The sequence below is a fragment of the Micromys minutus genome (assembly GCF_963924665.1).
Source record: "Micromys minutus genome assembly, chromosome: 2".
NCBI classification, from domain to species: Eukaryota; Metazoa; Chordata; class Mammalia; order Rodentia; family Muridae; genus Micromys; species Micromys minutus.
This window is the reverse complement of record NC_137971.1, coordinates 29,957,620-29,976,652: the sequence shown is the minus strand read 5'-3', so window position 1 is coordinate 29,976,652 and position 19,033 is coordinate 29,957,620. Positions and strand designations below refer to the sequence as shown.

The window sequence follows — 19,033 nt, the reverse complement described above, 5'->3', positions numbered from 1 at the left end:
TTGTATTTCCTTGCTTTCCTAAAAACTGTCAAAAAGGTCAGTTCAGCATACACTTTTACACAATGAGGTATACATAATGAGGTATAATTAAAGCCCCACCCTTCTTAAACAGTGTCCACATTGATTTATGACTATAAATTAGAATAACATCAATCTTACATTCACTGGCATTTAGATCTCATGATAGATTCTATTGAATTATTGTACTAGTGTCTTTTGTTACATGGAGATATCACTAACTAATTTAGCTTTATACAGGACAAGAACATTAGTTTCCTAATGGAGAGTTTGAGCTAATCTGGTTTGCTATTTCAGGCACTTATCTTTTTTTAAAAAATTAATATTTTAATTTAAAAATTTATATTCATTGTTTGTATGCCTGTAGAGATAAGAATATTGCTTTTAAGTGTCAGTACATTCTTTCTACCTTTTAACAGAATTTTACATTTATGTATTTTGTGTGTGTGTGTGTGTGTGTGTGCACTTGCATGCTCGCACACAGGCATGAAGGTCAGAGAGGACAACTGAAAGTTGGTTCTCTCCTTCCATATGGAAGTTCCAAGGAGTGAACTCTGACTATCAGTCTTGGCAGCAAGGACCTTTACCTGCTGAGTCACCTCCATGGCCCAGATTACATTAGTTAACATACTTTAGAACCAATGCATCTGAGAGGACCAGGTGCTTGTATATGCACTCACAAGTGTAAAAAAGTTTTTGATCAAAATAATTTAATCTACAAACATCACAAATAAATGACATCTTGAAGTATGTATGCTTATTTATATATGAGTTCAATTTCTTAACCTAGATTACTACAAATGCTTCATGACAAGGTTTTTTTCCTTTCATTCTGTTCTATCGATACAGAAACCTGCACAACACTTTTAAAAGTGAGTTGGAGTATGTCATTACTTTGCTGTCTCCTCCCAATCTTCCAGGCATACTTAGAACACGTCTGATGTTCTTATTATCTGTAAGACCTAGTATAATATGGTTGGTCCTTCTCTCCATAAGGCCACCCTTCCTGCTTTTCTAAGTCTTTGTTCTCTGCATGCCAGCCAAAGTCTCCCATTTATTCTCAAGCACACCATCATACCTACTTCCCTAGAACCTTTGCGTCCCATTCCTCCTCCATAAAAATATTCTTTCCTAGATGTCCATGTGTATGTCTCTCATTTCAATCATCTTTTAGATGCCACCAAATCTGAAAGGGTTTCTAATTGTGATGTTTAATAACACCTCCCCTATTGCTCTATGATCTTATACTGCTTTCTTTGTCTTTAAGTTACTTATCAACACAGTGTTAAATAGTATTTACTTAATAACTATCTACACCCCCACCCCTGGCAAAACTCAGGGATCTATGCAAAATAGGAGGCAGAAAGACTAAAAGCAGGAGTTGATGGATGACTCCCAGGAAACAGTTGTCTTCCAGACACAGCAGGACCAAAGCGCATATGAACTCACAGAGATTGCGGCAGCACTCACAAGGCTCATACAGGCTCAGCTCAAACAGGGTCCAAGCACTGAGGGAGAATTTAGAAACTGGCTTGCAGGCCTCAGCAAGAATTGCAACTGGCACCTGTCATCACTTCAGAGCAGGCCCTGTACCCAAGAGTAGTTGGCCAATACACATACAAAAAAACTCAATGGCATTTTTGTACACTTTTTTTTGTCTTAACTTGCTTTGGGCATTTTCTGTATTACTGGTCTTTTGCTCATATATTTGGTTTCCGTATTTGGGTGAGTTCTGTGTGTGAGTTTCTTGATTTTGTTTGTTAAAAAGAAAGGAAGGAGGAAAACATAAAATTGGGTGCACAGGGAAGAGGAGAGGATCTGGGAAGAAGAAAAACATGATCAAAATATATTTATAAAAAACATTTTCAATTACAAAAATATCTATTGAGGCTGGAGAGATGGTTCAGTGGCTAAGAGCACTGGCTGTTCTTGCAGAGGGTAGGGTTGAATTCCCAGCACCCATGTGGCAGTTCACAACTGTCTGTAACTCCAGTTCCAGAGGATCTGACACCCTGATACAGACACACATGAAGTCAAAATACCAATGTACATAAAATAAAATGAATTTTTAAAAAAACTTATATATACCCAACTAGAAGGAAAGGTCCAGGAATAGAAGGGACTTTTCTCTCCTTATTGGCTGTACTTTCTGACCCCAAAATACAGTAGACACATGTTGTTTATATATATACACATTTATGTATATATGGGTGCATGCATGTTTAAATATCTTTGAAAGGATACAAACCAAGCTGTTTCACATTTTCAGTTATAAATATATTTAAACATTTAAACTCCAATCCATGTATATTTGTCCACATGTCCTGAGTAAACATGTTATTTGGTTTTTATTTATTAGAGAATAAGATCCTATAATTTAAGATAAATAAATTTCCCCTCACCTCTAAACAGGAACTGTCACATGATCAAGAACCACATAAATACATTAAACTAACTCTTCCCTTTAAAAAAAAAAAAAGCTATTTTCTTCCTATGAGGAAAATTATTTCATGAAATTAGTATGACAGTGGTTTGAAAATAATGAAAATAATATGCCAACAATATACAAAACTTTAGCAATTATAGTTGACTCATTGAGTTTTTAACCATCATTTCTCTTTTTCTTCCTTTAAAACATAAAATGCCTATGCTAATACATTCTGAATTTCAGGATTTAGAGACTAAATTCTACTCACAATGATTAAAACAAGTATTATCATGAAGCAATTTGCTGTTAAATAATTAATACTTAAAACTGATATAAAATATAAAATATACTTGCTATTTATTTGATACCTATTAAAAACAGATATTTAGAAATGCTTCCCCCAGTCACAAAAGAACAGACATAATATGTAGTCACTGATATTGGGATGCTAACCCCAGAGGCTTGGACTGCCCCAGAAACAACTCACAGACTGTATGAAGTTCAAGAAAAAAAAGAAAAGAAAAGAAAAGAAAACAAAACAAACAAACAAACAAACAAACAAAAAAAACAAAAAAACCCCGTCATGCTCAATCCTTACACACCAAGAAAACGTTGACTAATTCCGGGTTACATCCTGTTTTACATGTACTTTCTGCTCATTGTAACTAGTAAGACCTTAATGCAGAGTATCAAACCTTAAAAAAAAAAAAGAAAAAAAAAGCCAAGCACTGACACAATTGTATTTGTATACATTTATTCAAAAATGTTTAAATTTTTTCTTTTATCTTTGTTTTTTAAAATAAAGTTTAAGGAAAGAAAAAAAAAAGAAATGCTTCCATTATTGAGGGTTTTTAGATATTACTAAAAGCAATGTGCATTCCATTAGTATTACAATTATTTGTATGGACAAACAGCTCAAAAGTAGAGAATATATTTACCATACACAAGGCCCCGGTTCAATCTCTCTCTCTCTCTCTCTCTCTCTCTCTCTCTCTCTCTCTCTCTCTCTCTCACACACACACACACACACACACACACACACACACACACACACACACACAAACACACACACACAGGGGTTGGGAACAATGCACATGAGAGAGCGCATAATTATAATTTGGAAATAAAATTATCTAATCTGTTTAATATTCTAAGTAAAAAAAGTTTCACTTTGTTAACTCATTCATTTAATGAATGTTAAAATACAATTATAACTATTATCCAGGATCCTATAGTAAGAAAGAACATGTAAAAGACAGTGAGTGTTGCTTAATGCAGGGACTATTTACAAATGTGCAGGCAAGGCTAAGATAATTTAGGAAGAGATGATGAAGTATTCTGGGATCCGCAACAAGGAGTTATTCCTACTCTAAGCCTAAGAGAGGAAGAAAAGGGAATGGGGAGTAGTTATCAGACCAAGAGAATTGTAATTAAAGAAGAGCGCCACACAACGACTGAGCACAGTTACAGCCTCAAGGCCAGGAAAGAGGAAGATGTTAAAGTAAATACTCCTACCTCTTGGTCCTCTTGTCAGTGCCTTCCGTTGGCTGAACCCAATCAGAAGTCAGGGGACAAGGCAGACCAGTTGATGCAGTCCTTAGAAATCAGCCTCCTGGGGCACAGAGCAGAGTATACAAGGGTGGAGAATGCATTTGGAGGAGCACATGATGACTAACAGCAAAGCACAACCTGAGTATTAGTTTTCAAGACCAACTGAATGAAATTAGAAAAGAAAGAAATTTTACTAGGGACTTCAACAAAAACTAAAGCACATTTGATAGATAAGCGATATAGGCATTGCGGCCGGTGTGTACTTCTTCCATCTAAATGTATGCATCTTTTTAAGTTCTGAGCTGCACTGTTCACTAAAACCACATATCCAAATAAACCTAGCATAAAAGAAGCTTCAAATATCTTAACAGGCAATATTAAACCAAACCTTGACAAACAAATCACAATGCTTTCATAAAAAATAATTTTTGTACAATTACTGCCTGAAGAAATGCTTACTTGCAATTTATAAATACAAACTATAGTACACATACTAGTTCTTTTCCCTCTTTCAAAGATCAGTTTATAAAAATTTAGTAGCCTGACAATGTTTTGGTGAAACCAATCATTTTCACAAATAATATATACTAATTTTTTTAAAGTTTGGAGACTTTCATCTTTAAGCTACTTGATATCCAAGATTTTTTTTCAGAAGAAAAAATCATCTGTAAGAAAGAACTAATCATAACTAGACTTTTCCTATTGTTCCTTCCCTTTGTTCCCTCAGTTATTATTCTTACTCCCCTTAAAATCCTCAGCTCCCCCAGAAAACTTGTATTTTGCTCTAACAGAATTCAGCTTCTTTTCATTAGTCATAAATAAGATGAAACTCAAAATACATTAACAAATTTTCTTCTCTCCCTTCCCATGTATTTCCCATGTATTTAGTTTCTTTTACATCTTAGCCTAAAGTCCCTCTGCTCATATTCTTCTACTACTAAGCATGATTATCGAAATCAAAGCCTTGTAGTTTATTTTTTAGTTATGAACAAATGGATTCAACCTAGACAAAGACCACTTCTTTGAAAGTAGTTAACATCCTCTCTTGGCCTCCATAACAGCCATGTCTAATACCATCATATGCAAAAGCTTCAACCTATCACCCACTACAACTTAGTAAGATATCCATTAATTTCAACTTTTGAAAAACTAAGACTATTCAATATTTCAATTGAAATATTGAAAATTCAAATATTTCAATATTACTATTTCATGAATTCTCCTGAGCATTCCTTTAGCATAAAACCATGTCCAAGTCAGATTAAAAACAGCCATTCCCCTTGAAAATATCTGAACCTAAACTGCTAGTCCTTTGATTCACACTGCAGTCTAACATGGCAACTGCCTGTACATACTTCACTGAGTCATTCTTCCCAATCTTCTTGTTAGGACATTAAAATACGTCCCAGTCCTTACTTTACTCATGTTAGATCTCTAGCATCTAGTCACTCTTTTCTTAAGCCATTAACTGTAACTCAACATAATTGAAACTTTTTGGGATAGAAAAGTAGAGAGGGAATATCCATTTGTATAATTCAAATTCATTCAGATATCTACTAAACAATAAAGATTCAGCAAGGAACATGACAGTTTGTGTATATGGAATTAAATGTATAAATATCAAAGATGATTAATATAGCAAGGTTGAAACAATAGTGACAATACCAACAAAAACCTAAAAGAATTGTAAAAGTCAAAATTAAAAACCAAGATCTGGGCTAGAAATAGATAATACTTCTGAGGTAGCAGTTATTTAACTAATTAGAAATGTTCTGCTGGGAAGTTTTGACACACACCTTTAATCTCAGCACTCTGAACCAGTCAGGTAGATCTCTGAGTTTGAGGCCAGCCTGATTTACAGAGTGAGTTCCTGGACAGCCAGGGCTATACAGAGAAATCCTGTCTCTATAAAAACTAAAAAGGAAAAAACAAGTTCTATGGACAGAAATAAGTTATTTTTTTAAGAGAGAGAGGGCTTAAAATACTGACCTGGAAATATTTTGGCAAGTAAAGCCATGGGAATGAATAATGTATCTAGAAGAATAAATGCAGAAATAGAAGTTCTAAAGGCGCAATTGCAGGAACTACCTACAGATGAAGGAAAAGCCAGCAAAAGAATACTGAAAGATGAGTTAAGGAGTAACTTAAATTGCAAAAACAGAGACCAAAAATTTAATTGGTAAGTGACCTAAACTCTTTAATTTTTCCCAATCGACTGAGAAAGAACAAAGTAAAAGCCAAGGATTGAGAAAGAAGGCCTTTATCTTTAGTATAAGCCAAAGAAAACTTCAGTAGGACCTAACTGCAGAGACCCTTCAAGTTAAACATTTCTAGGCCTTAGATATTTATTGAAACAGCAGATCAATAAAAATACTACCCACAATTGAAGACAGACCACTATAAGTTTTTTAAAGCATACATTTTGAGCTTTGTACAATGAAATAAATACCCACAATACAACTCACAGACCATAGGAAACTTAACAAGAAAGAAGACCCAAGTGTGGATACCAGAAACCCACTTAGAAGGGAAACAGAGGCAGAGGGATGGAGGAAACTGGGTGGGAGAAGGGACTGAGGAGGGGAAAGGGAGGCACAGGATCAGGCATGAGAGACAGAAGGGAGCCCAGAGGGCCAGGAGAACCTCTAGAAAGTCCTGGGATATGAGAGGCTCCCAGGACTCAATGAGGATGACATTAGCTGAAATGCCCAACAGTGGCTGGAAGAGACAACCTCCAGTAGAAAGACATGGCCCCAGTTGAGGCAGGGGGCCAGCCACCCATCTTCAAAATTTTTAACCCAGAATTGTTTCAGTCTAAAGGAAATACAGGGACAAAAATGGAGCAGACTGAAAGGAAAGCCACCCAGTGACTAGCCCAACTTGGGATCCATCCCATGGGTGCACACCAAACCCTGACATTGTTACTGATGCCATATTGTGCTTGCAGACAAGAGCCTGGAATGGCTGTCCTCTGAAAGGCTCTACCAATAGCTAACTTGAGACAAATGTCCAATCTATCAAGTTACTAAAAAGACAAATTTCATATAAAAATTGGAGAAAAGAACTCCAGGTAAAATATTTAGTTTTGGCAGAGGACCATTTTACCAGATATTAAAGGATTTTAGGGTCTGAAGAGGAGAAGTCAGTAAAAAGCACTTGTTTTGCAAACCTGAGAGCCTAACTTTACCATTAAAGCCCAGGTAAGAAAATCTCAGCATTATGGAGAAGGGAGGGTCCATAGGCTTGCTGGTTGCTAGTATAGGCCTGCCTCAAAAAAGTGTTCTTGAGGAGGACGCCTAAGTTGCCCTCTGGCCTCCACATACATGTGAGCAGAACGCACATACATGTATATCCTCTCCCTCCCTCTCTCCCCAACATACACAAAGAAATTTAAAATCACAAAATTAAAGAAATACAAATGTCTAAAGATCGGCAACAGAGTAAAGAGTTCAAAATATACCCTGAAATTATCATAAAGATGGCATTTCAAAACAATGGAGAAATGTGATGCTGCAACAACTAGCTGCACACAGTAACAAAACAGCTGGTATTCAAATTCATTTCTTGACTAACAAATCATTTTGTTCATCTTATGTATGCCTTCATTCGTCATTAGTTAGACACTTACAGGTACTGTGGCTAGGGACTGGGACAGCTGCTGTAGTAAAGATATACAAAATCAAAGTAAGCAAATATACAGAAGTTCTAAGTTATAGATTCAGTTAAGAATAATTTCTCTGAGGAAGTGACAGCAGGAGTCAACCATGCAAAACTAAACCAAAATAACAACAACAACAAATGTAGGAATATATATATATATATATATATATATATATATATATATATATATATATGTATGTATATATATATATATATATATATATATATGTTCAAACTAAAAGATCAAGTACAAAGTTCATGATATGAAAAATGGTTTATGGGGTGGTGAGACGGTTTGATGAGCCAAGTTTGATCCCCAGAACCCATGTGATGGAAAGAGAGAACCTCCTCTCCCCAGCTTGTCCTCAGTCTTCCACCTTAGAGCCACAGCACCTAAATACTAAATAAATAAATAGACAGTGGGGAGGGGTGGGGAGGTGGTTTGGCAGATATGTAGGAAGAACAGTTAAATTCTTTAATATACCCAAAATGCCAGTGAAGCACTTATTTGTAAGGGTACTTACTAATTCCTCCATATATATATATATATATATATATATATATATATATATATATATATATATATATATATATATAAATGATTGATGAACAGAAAATGAACTCAAAAGAAAAAAAAATTAGAAAACTACAAGTAAGGAAATGGTAATGTCTTAAACTTAAGCAGCAACATTAGAAATACACAAGCTCAGAATTAATTGACATCTTTAATAAGGGAAACAAATGAAATGGAAGAAACTTGAAAAAACTTAAGTGTTTTGGCCAGAGCTCCATAAGATTAGCCACAGTAAAACTATCACTACTACCATAACAAAATAAGCCATAAGTACAGGTTTAAACATGTTTAAACTGGTTATTAGATATCAATTAGATACAGGAAATAACTGTGGTCTCAAAACAGTAATAGACTATACTGCTAGAGAAAGGAGAGTCTATGTAAAGTGTGCATGTGTGTGCAATATACGTAAGTATCTAAGTGTCATGCCTGTGTGTAGGTATGTGGAGAGCAGAAGTTGATCTCTGGCATATTTCTCAATTGCCTTTACCCTATTTTTCTAAGGCATGATTGCTCACTGAACCTGAAGCTCTCTAACTGGCTAGACCTGTTGGTCTGTTGAGCTCCTCAGCATCTTTCCATCTCTGCTTCCCAATACTGGGATTACAGGAAGGCATTGCCATACCCAGTTTTTATGTGAATGCTGAGGTTATTAATTTATACATCAAGTACCTTATCTCCTAAGCCAACTCCCTAGATCAAGGAGACTTCTTAGAAAAATTTTGCTACTTCCTTATAACATTTAGCTTTTGCTACCAGATATACATATCATTTCTTTTAATAAACAATAATGCAAACATTAATCACTAAATTGCTAATTAGTTTCTTTAGATTTCTACAACAGTTACTTTATATATCCTGTTGTTGGTTTAGCTATTGAGATAAGGTCTCATTATGTAACTCTGGCTAGCCTGTAACTCACTATGTAGACCAGGCTGCTCTCGAACTCAGAGATTTATTTCCCTTGTCCTCCCATTTAATAGGAATAAAAACATGTATCAGTGCCTGCCTATGTTATTATTTTTAATAATATTACAAATACAGGAAATCCTACAATACTAGGTCTCTAGCCCCTATGCCCTGAAATTCCCTATAAGCATTTCCTCCCCAGCCTGTCTCAGTAGGTAGACTCCTTTTCCTCAATCCCTACATCTTCTGGCAACACAGCACAGTGGTTAAATACTGGCTGTTAAGTCAAACCACCTACATTCCTATTCAGGTTCTGCCACTAATTAGTCTGGGTAAACTAATCTTTTAGTACCCAATTTTTCCATTTGTAAAACAGTTCATGAAATCAGTAACTACCTTTCTAAAGGATTCTATTTTGTGTATATGAGTGCCTACATGTGTGTTAGTGCCCAAAGAAGCCAGAAAGTGGTACTAGATCCTCCAGAACTAGTTCAAAGTGGTATTGAACCACCTGATGTGGATACTGGGAATTGAACTGGGATCCTCTGCAAAAACTATTGTTTTTATCCTGTAAATCATCTCTCCAGTCTCTCAATAAATATCTTAAAAACTAAGAGAACAACAATGTATGTAATACCTTTCAAACAAGATTGCAGTGACAATAAATGTTAACTAGTGTTAAAATAGTATTAAAATGTAACTTCAAAACTTCTGCTAAGATTTTATCTATTACAGGCTTTTTCTATTCCTTGCTCTAGACCAGTGGGTCTCAATGTGAGTTGAGACCCCTTGGGGGTGGATGGGTGGGGATATGACTGACCTTTTCACAGGGGTTGCCTATCAAGACATCCTGTATATCAAATATTTATATAATGACTCATAACTGTAGCAAAATTATAGTTATGAGGTATCAACAAAATAATTTGATGGTTGGGGGTTACCATGACATAAGGGACTATATTAAAGAGTTGCAGCATTAGGACAGTTGAGAACTATCTCTCTAGACTGATAAACCAATCATGAGAGTGCTGTTATAAATTAGAATGAAGTGAGGAAATTAATAGAAAACTAGCTAATCTTGTATGACATAAAGTACCACATTTAAAATTAATCATGGTATGATTGATGGCGTCAACTTAAAAGAGTTTAATGAGTCAGGCTGATTTCTAGTTAAAGTGGTTTTCTTTTCTTTCTTAGCAGCTCTATTAGTTCATTTTCTAATTTATGTGACTACCTGACAAAAAGCAATTCAAGGAACTGAGATAGTCGGCTCACAGTTTGAGAGTACAGTACATCATGGCAAGCAAAGTGTAGCAGCAGAAACATGAGACAGATAGTCACAGTGGACCCACAGAGAGAAATGAGTGCTGTTACTCAGCTCACTTTCTCTTCTTATTCAGTCTAGACTCTAGCATGCCTTAACTATACACTGCTTTTTTTTTTTTTTTTTTTTTTTTTTTTTTTTTTATGTTATGGTCTCACTGTATAGCTCCCACTGGTATGAGATCTTTGAAACCCTTCTTTTAAAGTGCTGTATCAAAGCAAATACAAACCTCCCCAGCCCATACCTTTCATTATATACACACTTACACATCTGTCTCTTATTTCCTTCCTCCCTCCATACCCCTCTCTTTCTGTAGTATGGACAGCTGAACCTACCAGCACCTCACACAAGACAGACAAGGTCAGTGTCACTCTCCCCAAGCACTCTTAGCAGGGTCTCACTAAACTGGCCAAGCTAACCTAACTTCAAACATGAATTTTACCAGGCTTCTAAAAACTGTATTCATTCCATGAGGAATTGAGTATGAAGCCTCTTTTCAACTCAACAATTAATAAAAAAAATCCTTCGTTTTTAAAGAGCTACTTACTTTTTAATTTCAAGTGAATAGTCACAAAAGTTAAACAGCAGCACACCAAGTAGAAAAAATTCCTGTGCTCAGAGAGAAATAATTATATATGACATAAAAGTAATGACAAAGGTTGCAAAACAAAACCCTATTAAGAACAAAGCACATTAAAGGTGATAAGGACCCAAAAAAGGAAAGTGACTTAAGAATGGTTAGGAAGTCAAAGTTTGAAGCAGAGACTGAAGCAAAGGCCATCCAGAGACTGCCCCACCTGGAGATCCAGCCCATATACAAGCCATTGTATCAGACAATACTGTTGATGCCAAGAAGAACATGCTGACAGGAGCCTGATATAGCTGTCCCCGGAGAGGCTCTGCTAGATCACGACAAATACAGAGGTGGATGCTCACAGCCAACCACTGAACTGAGAATGGGGTCCCCAATGGAGGAGTTAGAGAAAGGATTGAAGGAGCTGAAGGGGTTTGCAACCCCATAAGAACAACACCAACCAACCAGAGCTCCCAGGGACTAAACCACCATCCAAAGAGTACACAGAGGGACATAGCATGGCTCCAGCTGCATATGCAGCAGAGGATGGCCTTGTTGGGCATTAATGGGAAGAGAAACCCTTGGTCCTGCTAAGACTCGAGATGCCCCAGTGTAGGGGAATGTCAAGTGAGGGGGGGGGAAATGGGGTGTGGGGGGAGAGTGAAGGGCACCCTCATAGAAGCTGGGGGAAGTGGGAGGGAGGAGGGGATAGATTTATGGAGGGGAAACCGGGAAAGGAGATAACATTTGAAGTGTAAACAAAATATAGGTAATAAAAGTAAAAATTTTTAAAAAGGAAGTCTTAGATAAGGCAGCATCAGAGAAGAAAATAAGGGAGTCAAGAAAAAATGTATTTGTAGTATATTCTAAGCACAAGCACAAATATTCAAAGCAAATATAAAATGTCTTCAACTTTCTTATTATTTTCTAATATTTTCATCTTCTAATTAAAAATTTTCAGATATGTCAAAAACACTGGTTTTGTAACTACAGGAAAAATATGTAATGAGTTTTTTTTAAATAGCCTGTTTCTCTGTGTGAAATGAAGTAGACTTTTCTTTTTTAGGACAAACCTGAGAAAATACTCTGAACTGTCTCTGTAGAAATAGTTTATTTAGTAAAAGTTTTTTTGTTTGTTTGTTTGTTTTCTAGTTTTGTATTTTACCTACCTATATGATCAAGCACTAGGATCAAGAGTATGTTCCATCAAGTCTGGTATAGTATTTTGTTTCTATTTCTTTTTCAAGGCAAGGCCATATAGAGTCTAGCAGGCTTTGAATTTATTCTCCAACCTTCACCTTCCATATGCAGGAATCATAGACTTGTTTGAAAAGCAATTTTAAAAACAAAAATATGAGCCAGTAATACTGCTTTGCAGGTAAGGCTGATGATCTGAGTCTGATCCCTAGTACACACATGATAGAAAAAGAAAGCTGAATTCCTCAAGCTGTTCTCTGCCCTCTACAAGTATGGCGTTGTGTATGGGTGCACAAATACACATAAACATACAAATAAATAAATACAGTAAGGATAAAAAAGAAAAACGAAAGTATGAAATGCTACTGGGAAAATAATACTCTACCTGAGTACACATTTTGTGGAAAAGATTCCTTGATGTTGATCAAAAGGGCTGAGAATATACACTACCACATAAGTCATATAATGTGCTAGTAAATTATAATTTATCTTTTAAAATTGTGTATGTGTGCATGCTTTGAGTATGCATGGGTTAATGCAGACATGCATGCATATGTAATCAAGACTGGGTGTCTTTCTTCATCACTGTTTCATGTTACTATTTTGACAATATTTATTTACTCTCTGTGTGAAAGTGTTTTACATGTATATATGAGCACAATATGTGTGTACCTTGTGTCCAGGAAGGCCATCATAAGACAATACTGGATCTTTTAGAACTAGTCATGTATGGTTGTGGAACCACCATGTGGGCACTTAGCATCAAACCTGGGTCTTCTGTAACAGCAACAAGAGTTCTTAACCACCAAGATGGTTCTTAACCATCTTTCTAATCCTCTCTACTTTCTCTTTTGAGGCAAGGTCTCTCCCTGAACCCAGAACTCACCAACTGGCCACACTGGCTGGCCAGCAAACCTTGACAACCTGCCTGTCTCTGCACTGCCCCATCTTTCTCCCAGTGCCACCATATCCAGCTTTTACAAGTTTGGAGATCCACACTCAGGTCCTCATGCTCCCTTTAATGGTAGGTATTTACTGACCTCTGTATCTTTCCAACCCAATTTTCCCCTTAAAGTTATTTTTGTTAGCATGTGTTAATTGTACAATGGTGTCTTATTATAACATTTTCATATGTGAATACAAATGAATATAACCTCCATCACCTCTGACTCTCCTTTATTTTCACATGCCCAATAATCCAACTTTTACTTTCATGATATGCCATACACCATTATATATACAAGAAAAAAAATCATATGATGATTTTTCTTTTTGAGACTGGATTAGATTTAAAATTTTTTCAATTGCTAATATGCCAACCTGCAAGTCTTTTTTGAAAAATAAAGCTGTAGTTCCTACAAATTAGGATGCTACCATTTGAAACAAGATGTATCTTTAACAAATGGAATGTATCTAAAGACAAGGGCTATCCTTAGGGAAAAGAAGATCCCAAGCAAATGTCATGTGCCAAATTACCAATTCGAACACTATTATACAAGGTTGTGGACACTAAAAATGATTATTTGTTTTGAGTAATTCTAATTTTAAGGAAATAGTCTAAAAGTGATCTGAAAATGGAATAAAACTTGTTAAAATTGTTTTTCTCAGGTATTTGTACTACAGCTTACAACCATACTGATAGACTACATAGTAAAGACACACTACTCTACCAAGGCATTTTTACTGTAAGAAATCTACAATATTCTAAAATAGTTTCAAGTGGAACAGAAACTTTAGATAAAGTTCATAGTACTGAAAATAATACCTTTTATTGGTGCCATAATATACTCTTTCTAGCCTTCTATCAAGCTGCCAAGATTTCAATATATATGGTGTATACATTTTAATCACAAACTTTTATAATCTTTTTCTCTCCCAAAAGACTGCTAAAGACCAGTGATTCTCATATAAAGTTCTGCCTTGGTACCCTTGTCCAACACTGAACTCTTGTCTCCAGATCTGTGTGTTTTTCTGCACTTATCAACCTGAATGAACAAGATAATGTTTACCAATATAGAACTACTCAAATACATATTCAATGATATCAATTTCATCTAGCTCAAAACTACAATGTCTTGAATAAGACATAATAAGATATTTTAAACTTCACCCCTGCCCCGACACCAGTAGTTTATACCATGTCTATATACCTCAAACACTCTAGAACATAGCTCATCATAGTATTCCCAAAGAATGTTCCCATGGAACACATAAGAGTACTTTATAAGCTAAGCCAAGATTTCCAGTCAATCCCATCAAATAAATTCAGAAATATTTATACTATCAACTAGCCTAGCTTATCACCACTGTCACTGTCTGAATGATGAAACATATTTGTTATAACTTGTTCATAGTATCAGTACTACTAGGCTGCTCACTAATGATAATGTGGCATCCTCTTCACCTAATACCTCATCAACTGCTCAATAGAAAGCTCAATAGTATATATAGCAGCTCAAAACAATTTTTTAACATGTATTTATGGAAGGGGTTGTGTATCCCACAGGTCCTCAGGCTTGGCAGCAAATACCTTTTCCCACTGAGTATTCTTGCCAGCATCATATAAGCAGCAACTTTAAAATAATTTTTACCATTTGAAAATAATAGTTCAGTGTCTGAGAAATACACATTAGAAGACAAAAAGATAATATGTAATACTGGTTTAATTACTAAACCACAGACCACTTTATGATACTCATAAAGTCATCTATTTTGTGAAACCATAATCACATAAAAAGTCCGTAGAATACTGTTCTTGAACATCGATATATCAAACGTGTATTCCAAGAAGCTGCAGCATTCACTAAGTTCTGCCCACTCAAATACTATGACTCAGATTTTAAGCTAATATAAAAAAAGAAAAGAATGAGTATCCACAAATATAGTCTAGCACTTACAAAATGTTTGCATACATCAAATATTGGCACAAAACCATGAGGAACTCAAAACTATCTATTTGAGACCATCACATTACTTTTGCTATTAAAATGAATTTTTATTTCATTTGACCTAATAAATTAGAGACATATTTTTTATTACTTTACAACACTGCAAGTTTAAACTCTGAAGTGTAAAGGGGGTATTTCTGGGCATAAGCTGTTGGGAATTTATACAATTTTATGCAAAAGAGAAAAGAACAGCCTGTCGTTTTATAGAACAAAGATTTGTTGCACACAGAGTAATTTTGAGCATATCTACAGATCAGCTGTGTCTACATGCTACCTTTCAGAACTTCCCATACAGCAATTCTGTCTCATTCTAGATCTGGTTTCGCCATCTATAAAACTAGGTGGATTACAAGAACTCTAAGGTTCCTTCTGTGTTTAAAATCCTGTGACATCAGTTTGAAGTATATTTAGCTATTTAAAAATAATGACATGTGGGACTGGGGAGAAGGCTCAGATGATTAAGAGCTCGAACTGCTCTCTCCCAGAGGACCAGACTTTGATTCCTAGCACTCACTTCAGGTGGCTCACAACCACCTGTAATTTCAGCTCCAGTCAATCTGACAAACTGACCTTCACAGGCAACTGTATTCACATGCATACATATAACTCCCCCAAGTTAAAATCTTTTTTTAAAAAAACTTTTTAAAATTTATGACATTTGGATGGACTGCTTTTAAAATATGTGGTATTTCCACCACAATGCACTGTAAAGAGTAACAGTTTTTTTAAAAAACTCACCAAATAAAAATACTAAAAATTACTTACAAAGCTAATTTGTAAACACTTAACCTATTAGAAATAATTGTACTTCACTGCTGATGTAAAAACAACTTTCGTCTGTTTAAAGAATCTGCCTTTTAGTGAGTTAACACTCACTATATTATTCTTTTAGTGAAATTAGTAATAAATTTGAAAATAGTATATAAGCCAAAGACAAATGAGTAACTTATTTTTCATATTTTATACAAAGCCCAAGTTCAGATTTGAGATAATATTCTTTTTATTGCACGACTGTGCTTAATACATTGAGTTACATGACTTATGGTATTGACTTTGTTTTTTTTTTTTTAAAAAAAAACCTCATTTGGTCCTCACAGCAAGCTTTTTAAGTAGATAGTATTTTATAGACAAGGAAACCGGTCAAAAAAGTCAATCAATCAAGCTCATCCAGGTAATAAATACTCAAACCCTTATTCCAGGAGCTGGAGAGATGGCTTAGCACCTAACAGCCCTTGATGCCCAATCAAAACGACTTGAGTTCAGATCCTATTAGCACGGAACAAACCTGTAACCCCTGCTCCAAGGGAGATGAAGACTGGAGGCTGGCTGGGGCTTGCTAGCTTTCACTCTCTAGAAAATGGAATCTCACATTTTCCCAAAGGACACTTTCTTCTGATTTCCACTGCACGATCATTACTCCCCACAGTGCACATACACTCTCATATACACAAAATAAAAGCCTTGATAATTAATTAACCCATTTTAATTAAAGTTTCTAATATTTAAAAACGTTTCTACTATTAAAAAAGTGAAATTAACTGAGTTCGTGTCCACTATATAGTGATTATTGTATAAAATACCTTCAATGTCCTATGTTAACTTATTTCCTCTTATTAAAAGGGGGAAGCATATAGATGCTGTATACCAAAAGCACTGTACAATCTGAATTACCTATACTTTCTAGCAGAAAGTATAAAAAATGTCTGAGGCTGGGTTCTTAGCTCCGTGGTAGGGTGCTTGTCTGGTATACTTGAAGCCCTCTGTTCTATCTAGCACTGGAAAAAGAAAAAGACAGACAGGCAGACCGATAGACCGACCGGCCCACACCATGCAAGTCTACACTTATGAAAGATGTCGATGCATTTTTTGTCACTGCAAAAATTCAATTTCCTCATGAAATGGGAACATTTAATAACACTTAAATTTCAAATGGCTGAAACTGATAGTAAAAGATACAAATTTTGCTCGACCATCTTTCTCAACGATCAAAATTATTTTCCTAAAAGTATTTCGCCCCACGTGCTGTTGTCAACGGCACGTTACAACTGTCTACAAGTGGCGGATTCAACTTCCATCCTATAAAAAGCTTTCCCTGCGCCTACTCCCGTAGCTCTTACATGTTGAACCTATCTACCTGCTATCCGAGTTTGGGGGTTCGTTGGACGGGGCTACCTTCTCGGCTTCGGCGTGCGGGCGCACACCCTTCACGCGGTGCCCACCACACCCCTCCAGTCTCACGCCCGGCGCTGCTGCTCCTCCTCCCGCGGTTCTTGCACCAACTCAGCACCTATCAGCGCCGCCCCCCAGGCCCTGGCCCAGCCCCTCCTCGGACACGTGTGCGGGTGTGTTTGTGTCGGTCTGTCAGTCCCACTAGGGACCGGGCTCGCTTACCGAGAGAGAAGCGCCAACTTCTGCTCCAGCAACATCTCCAGTTTCTGGCCCTGTTTGGAGATCCAGTGGTCGACGCCGTGCAGACGGTAGCACGTCTCCAGCATCAACCTGAAGTCCGCCACAAACTCAGTGATGCCCCTGTACTGGCCGCTGGAGAACTTCTCCTCCATCTTCAACAGACACATGCCCTGGCCCGGCTGCTGCGGGAGGACGCGACTGCCCCGGCCACCGCCGCGCCGCCCTTCGGCCACCTCTTCTTCCCCGGCGGCAACGCCCCCCAAGGGCTGCAGGAAAGGGGCGGTGAGGCCGCGGTGCTTCTCCTGCAGGAACTCGCCCAGGATGCGGTAGCCCTGCTGCAGCTCGTAGGTCAGCTCCTGCTCCTTGCAGCCACCGCCCGCGACCACCTTCGTCTCCGCCGCCGCCTCTTCCTCCTCGTCGTCCACCGAGGAGGCACTCCTCCTGCGGACCAGTGCCGAGGCCCGGGCCGCCGCTGCCGCCACCTCCTCCTCGTTCCCTCCTCCGGTCGGCGGTGGCGGCCGCTCCTCCTCCGCGGCCCGCTCCATCTCCCCCGGTGTCTCCGGCACGCTCATGCCCCCGGCAGGCCCAGGCTGGGTAGAGAGGAGCGGCCGCTCGAGGCGCCGGGGGACGCGTGAGCGCGGGCCGCTTCCTCAGAGATCCGCGGCGCCGCGCAGCCCCTGCCGCATCGGGCCTTGCTTTCCTCAGTCGCCGGCCGGGACCCGCGCGCGCGGGGGTCTCAGGCTCGCGCCCGCGGGGCGGGGTTACATGGCGCGCGGGGGAGGGGGGAGAGGAGAGCTAGGTGCCCTCCTCTCCCCTCCCCCCGGAGCGCGCGGCCCGCGCCGGCTTCACCCTCCACACCCCGCCCGCCCGCTCACCGGCCGGGCCGGCGGGGCCTCGGCGCCCCACCCCCTCCCGGGCCGACGGGGCACTGGGAGGGGGCGAGGAGTAAGAGGGCTCTGCTCCTTCTCGAGTGGGCCGCAGCCCCGGGCCGCCGCGGCTCCGGCTCCTCCTCTCCTTCACACCCCCTCCCGCCCCTGTCTACCTGCGGGGGACCTGGGCAGGAGGAGGCGGCGCACGGACCGGGCCGGGCGACAACTGTCAGTTAGAAGCCCCGCCGGGCGGGAGGAGGGTAAGGGGAGGAGCGGAGAGGAAAGGGGCTGGGCACTCAGCCCCCCCGGCTGGGGAGAGCCGTGTAGAGAGGCAAAGAAAGAGGTACCGTCGCCATTCCCGGCGCGCATGCGTAGTAGCTCAGGATGGCCCCGCCCCCTTTGGCCCCGCCCTGCTACGCAAAGCTCGGACTTGGCTCCCCCACAGGCCTGGAGGCCGAGTGTGTTGCGCGGACTAATGATGTCATCAATATGCGGGCTTCTGTAAGGGGTGGGGTGGACGGAGAAACAGCGCCTGCGCAGGTGCACAGTCTGGCAGGCGATCAATGGACTGA

The 19,033-nt window shown here is 38.7% G+C and overlaps 1 protein-coding gene across 2 annotated transcripts in view; it reads right to left on the bottom strand.

Moving 5' to 3' along the window:
* The window catches only part of BRD10 (bromodomain containing 10), a 74,608-nt gene extending 56,153 nt beyond the window's left edge, over positions 1-18,455 (bottom strand). For both annotated transcript variants that reach the window (XM_080911725.1, XM_080911726.1), the window contains exon 1: positions 17,575-18,455. In XM_080911725.1, the coding sequence (XP_080767851.1) occupies positions 17,575-18,164 (590 nt within the window). In that variant the 5' untranslated portion in view covers positions 18,165-18,455. The remainder of the gene's footprint in view (positions 1-17,574) is intronic.
* Positions 18,456-19,033: the final 578 nt, after the last annotated feature.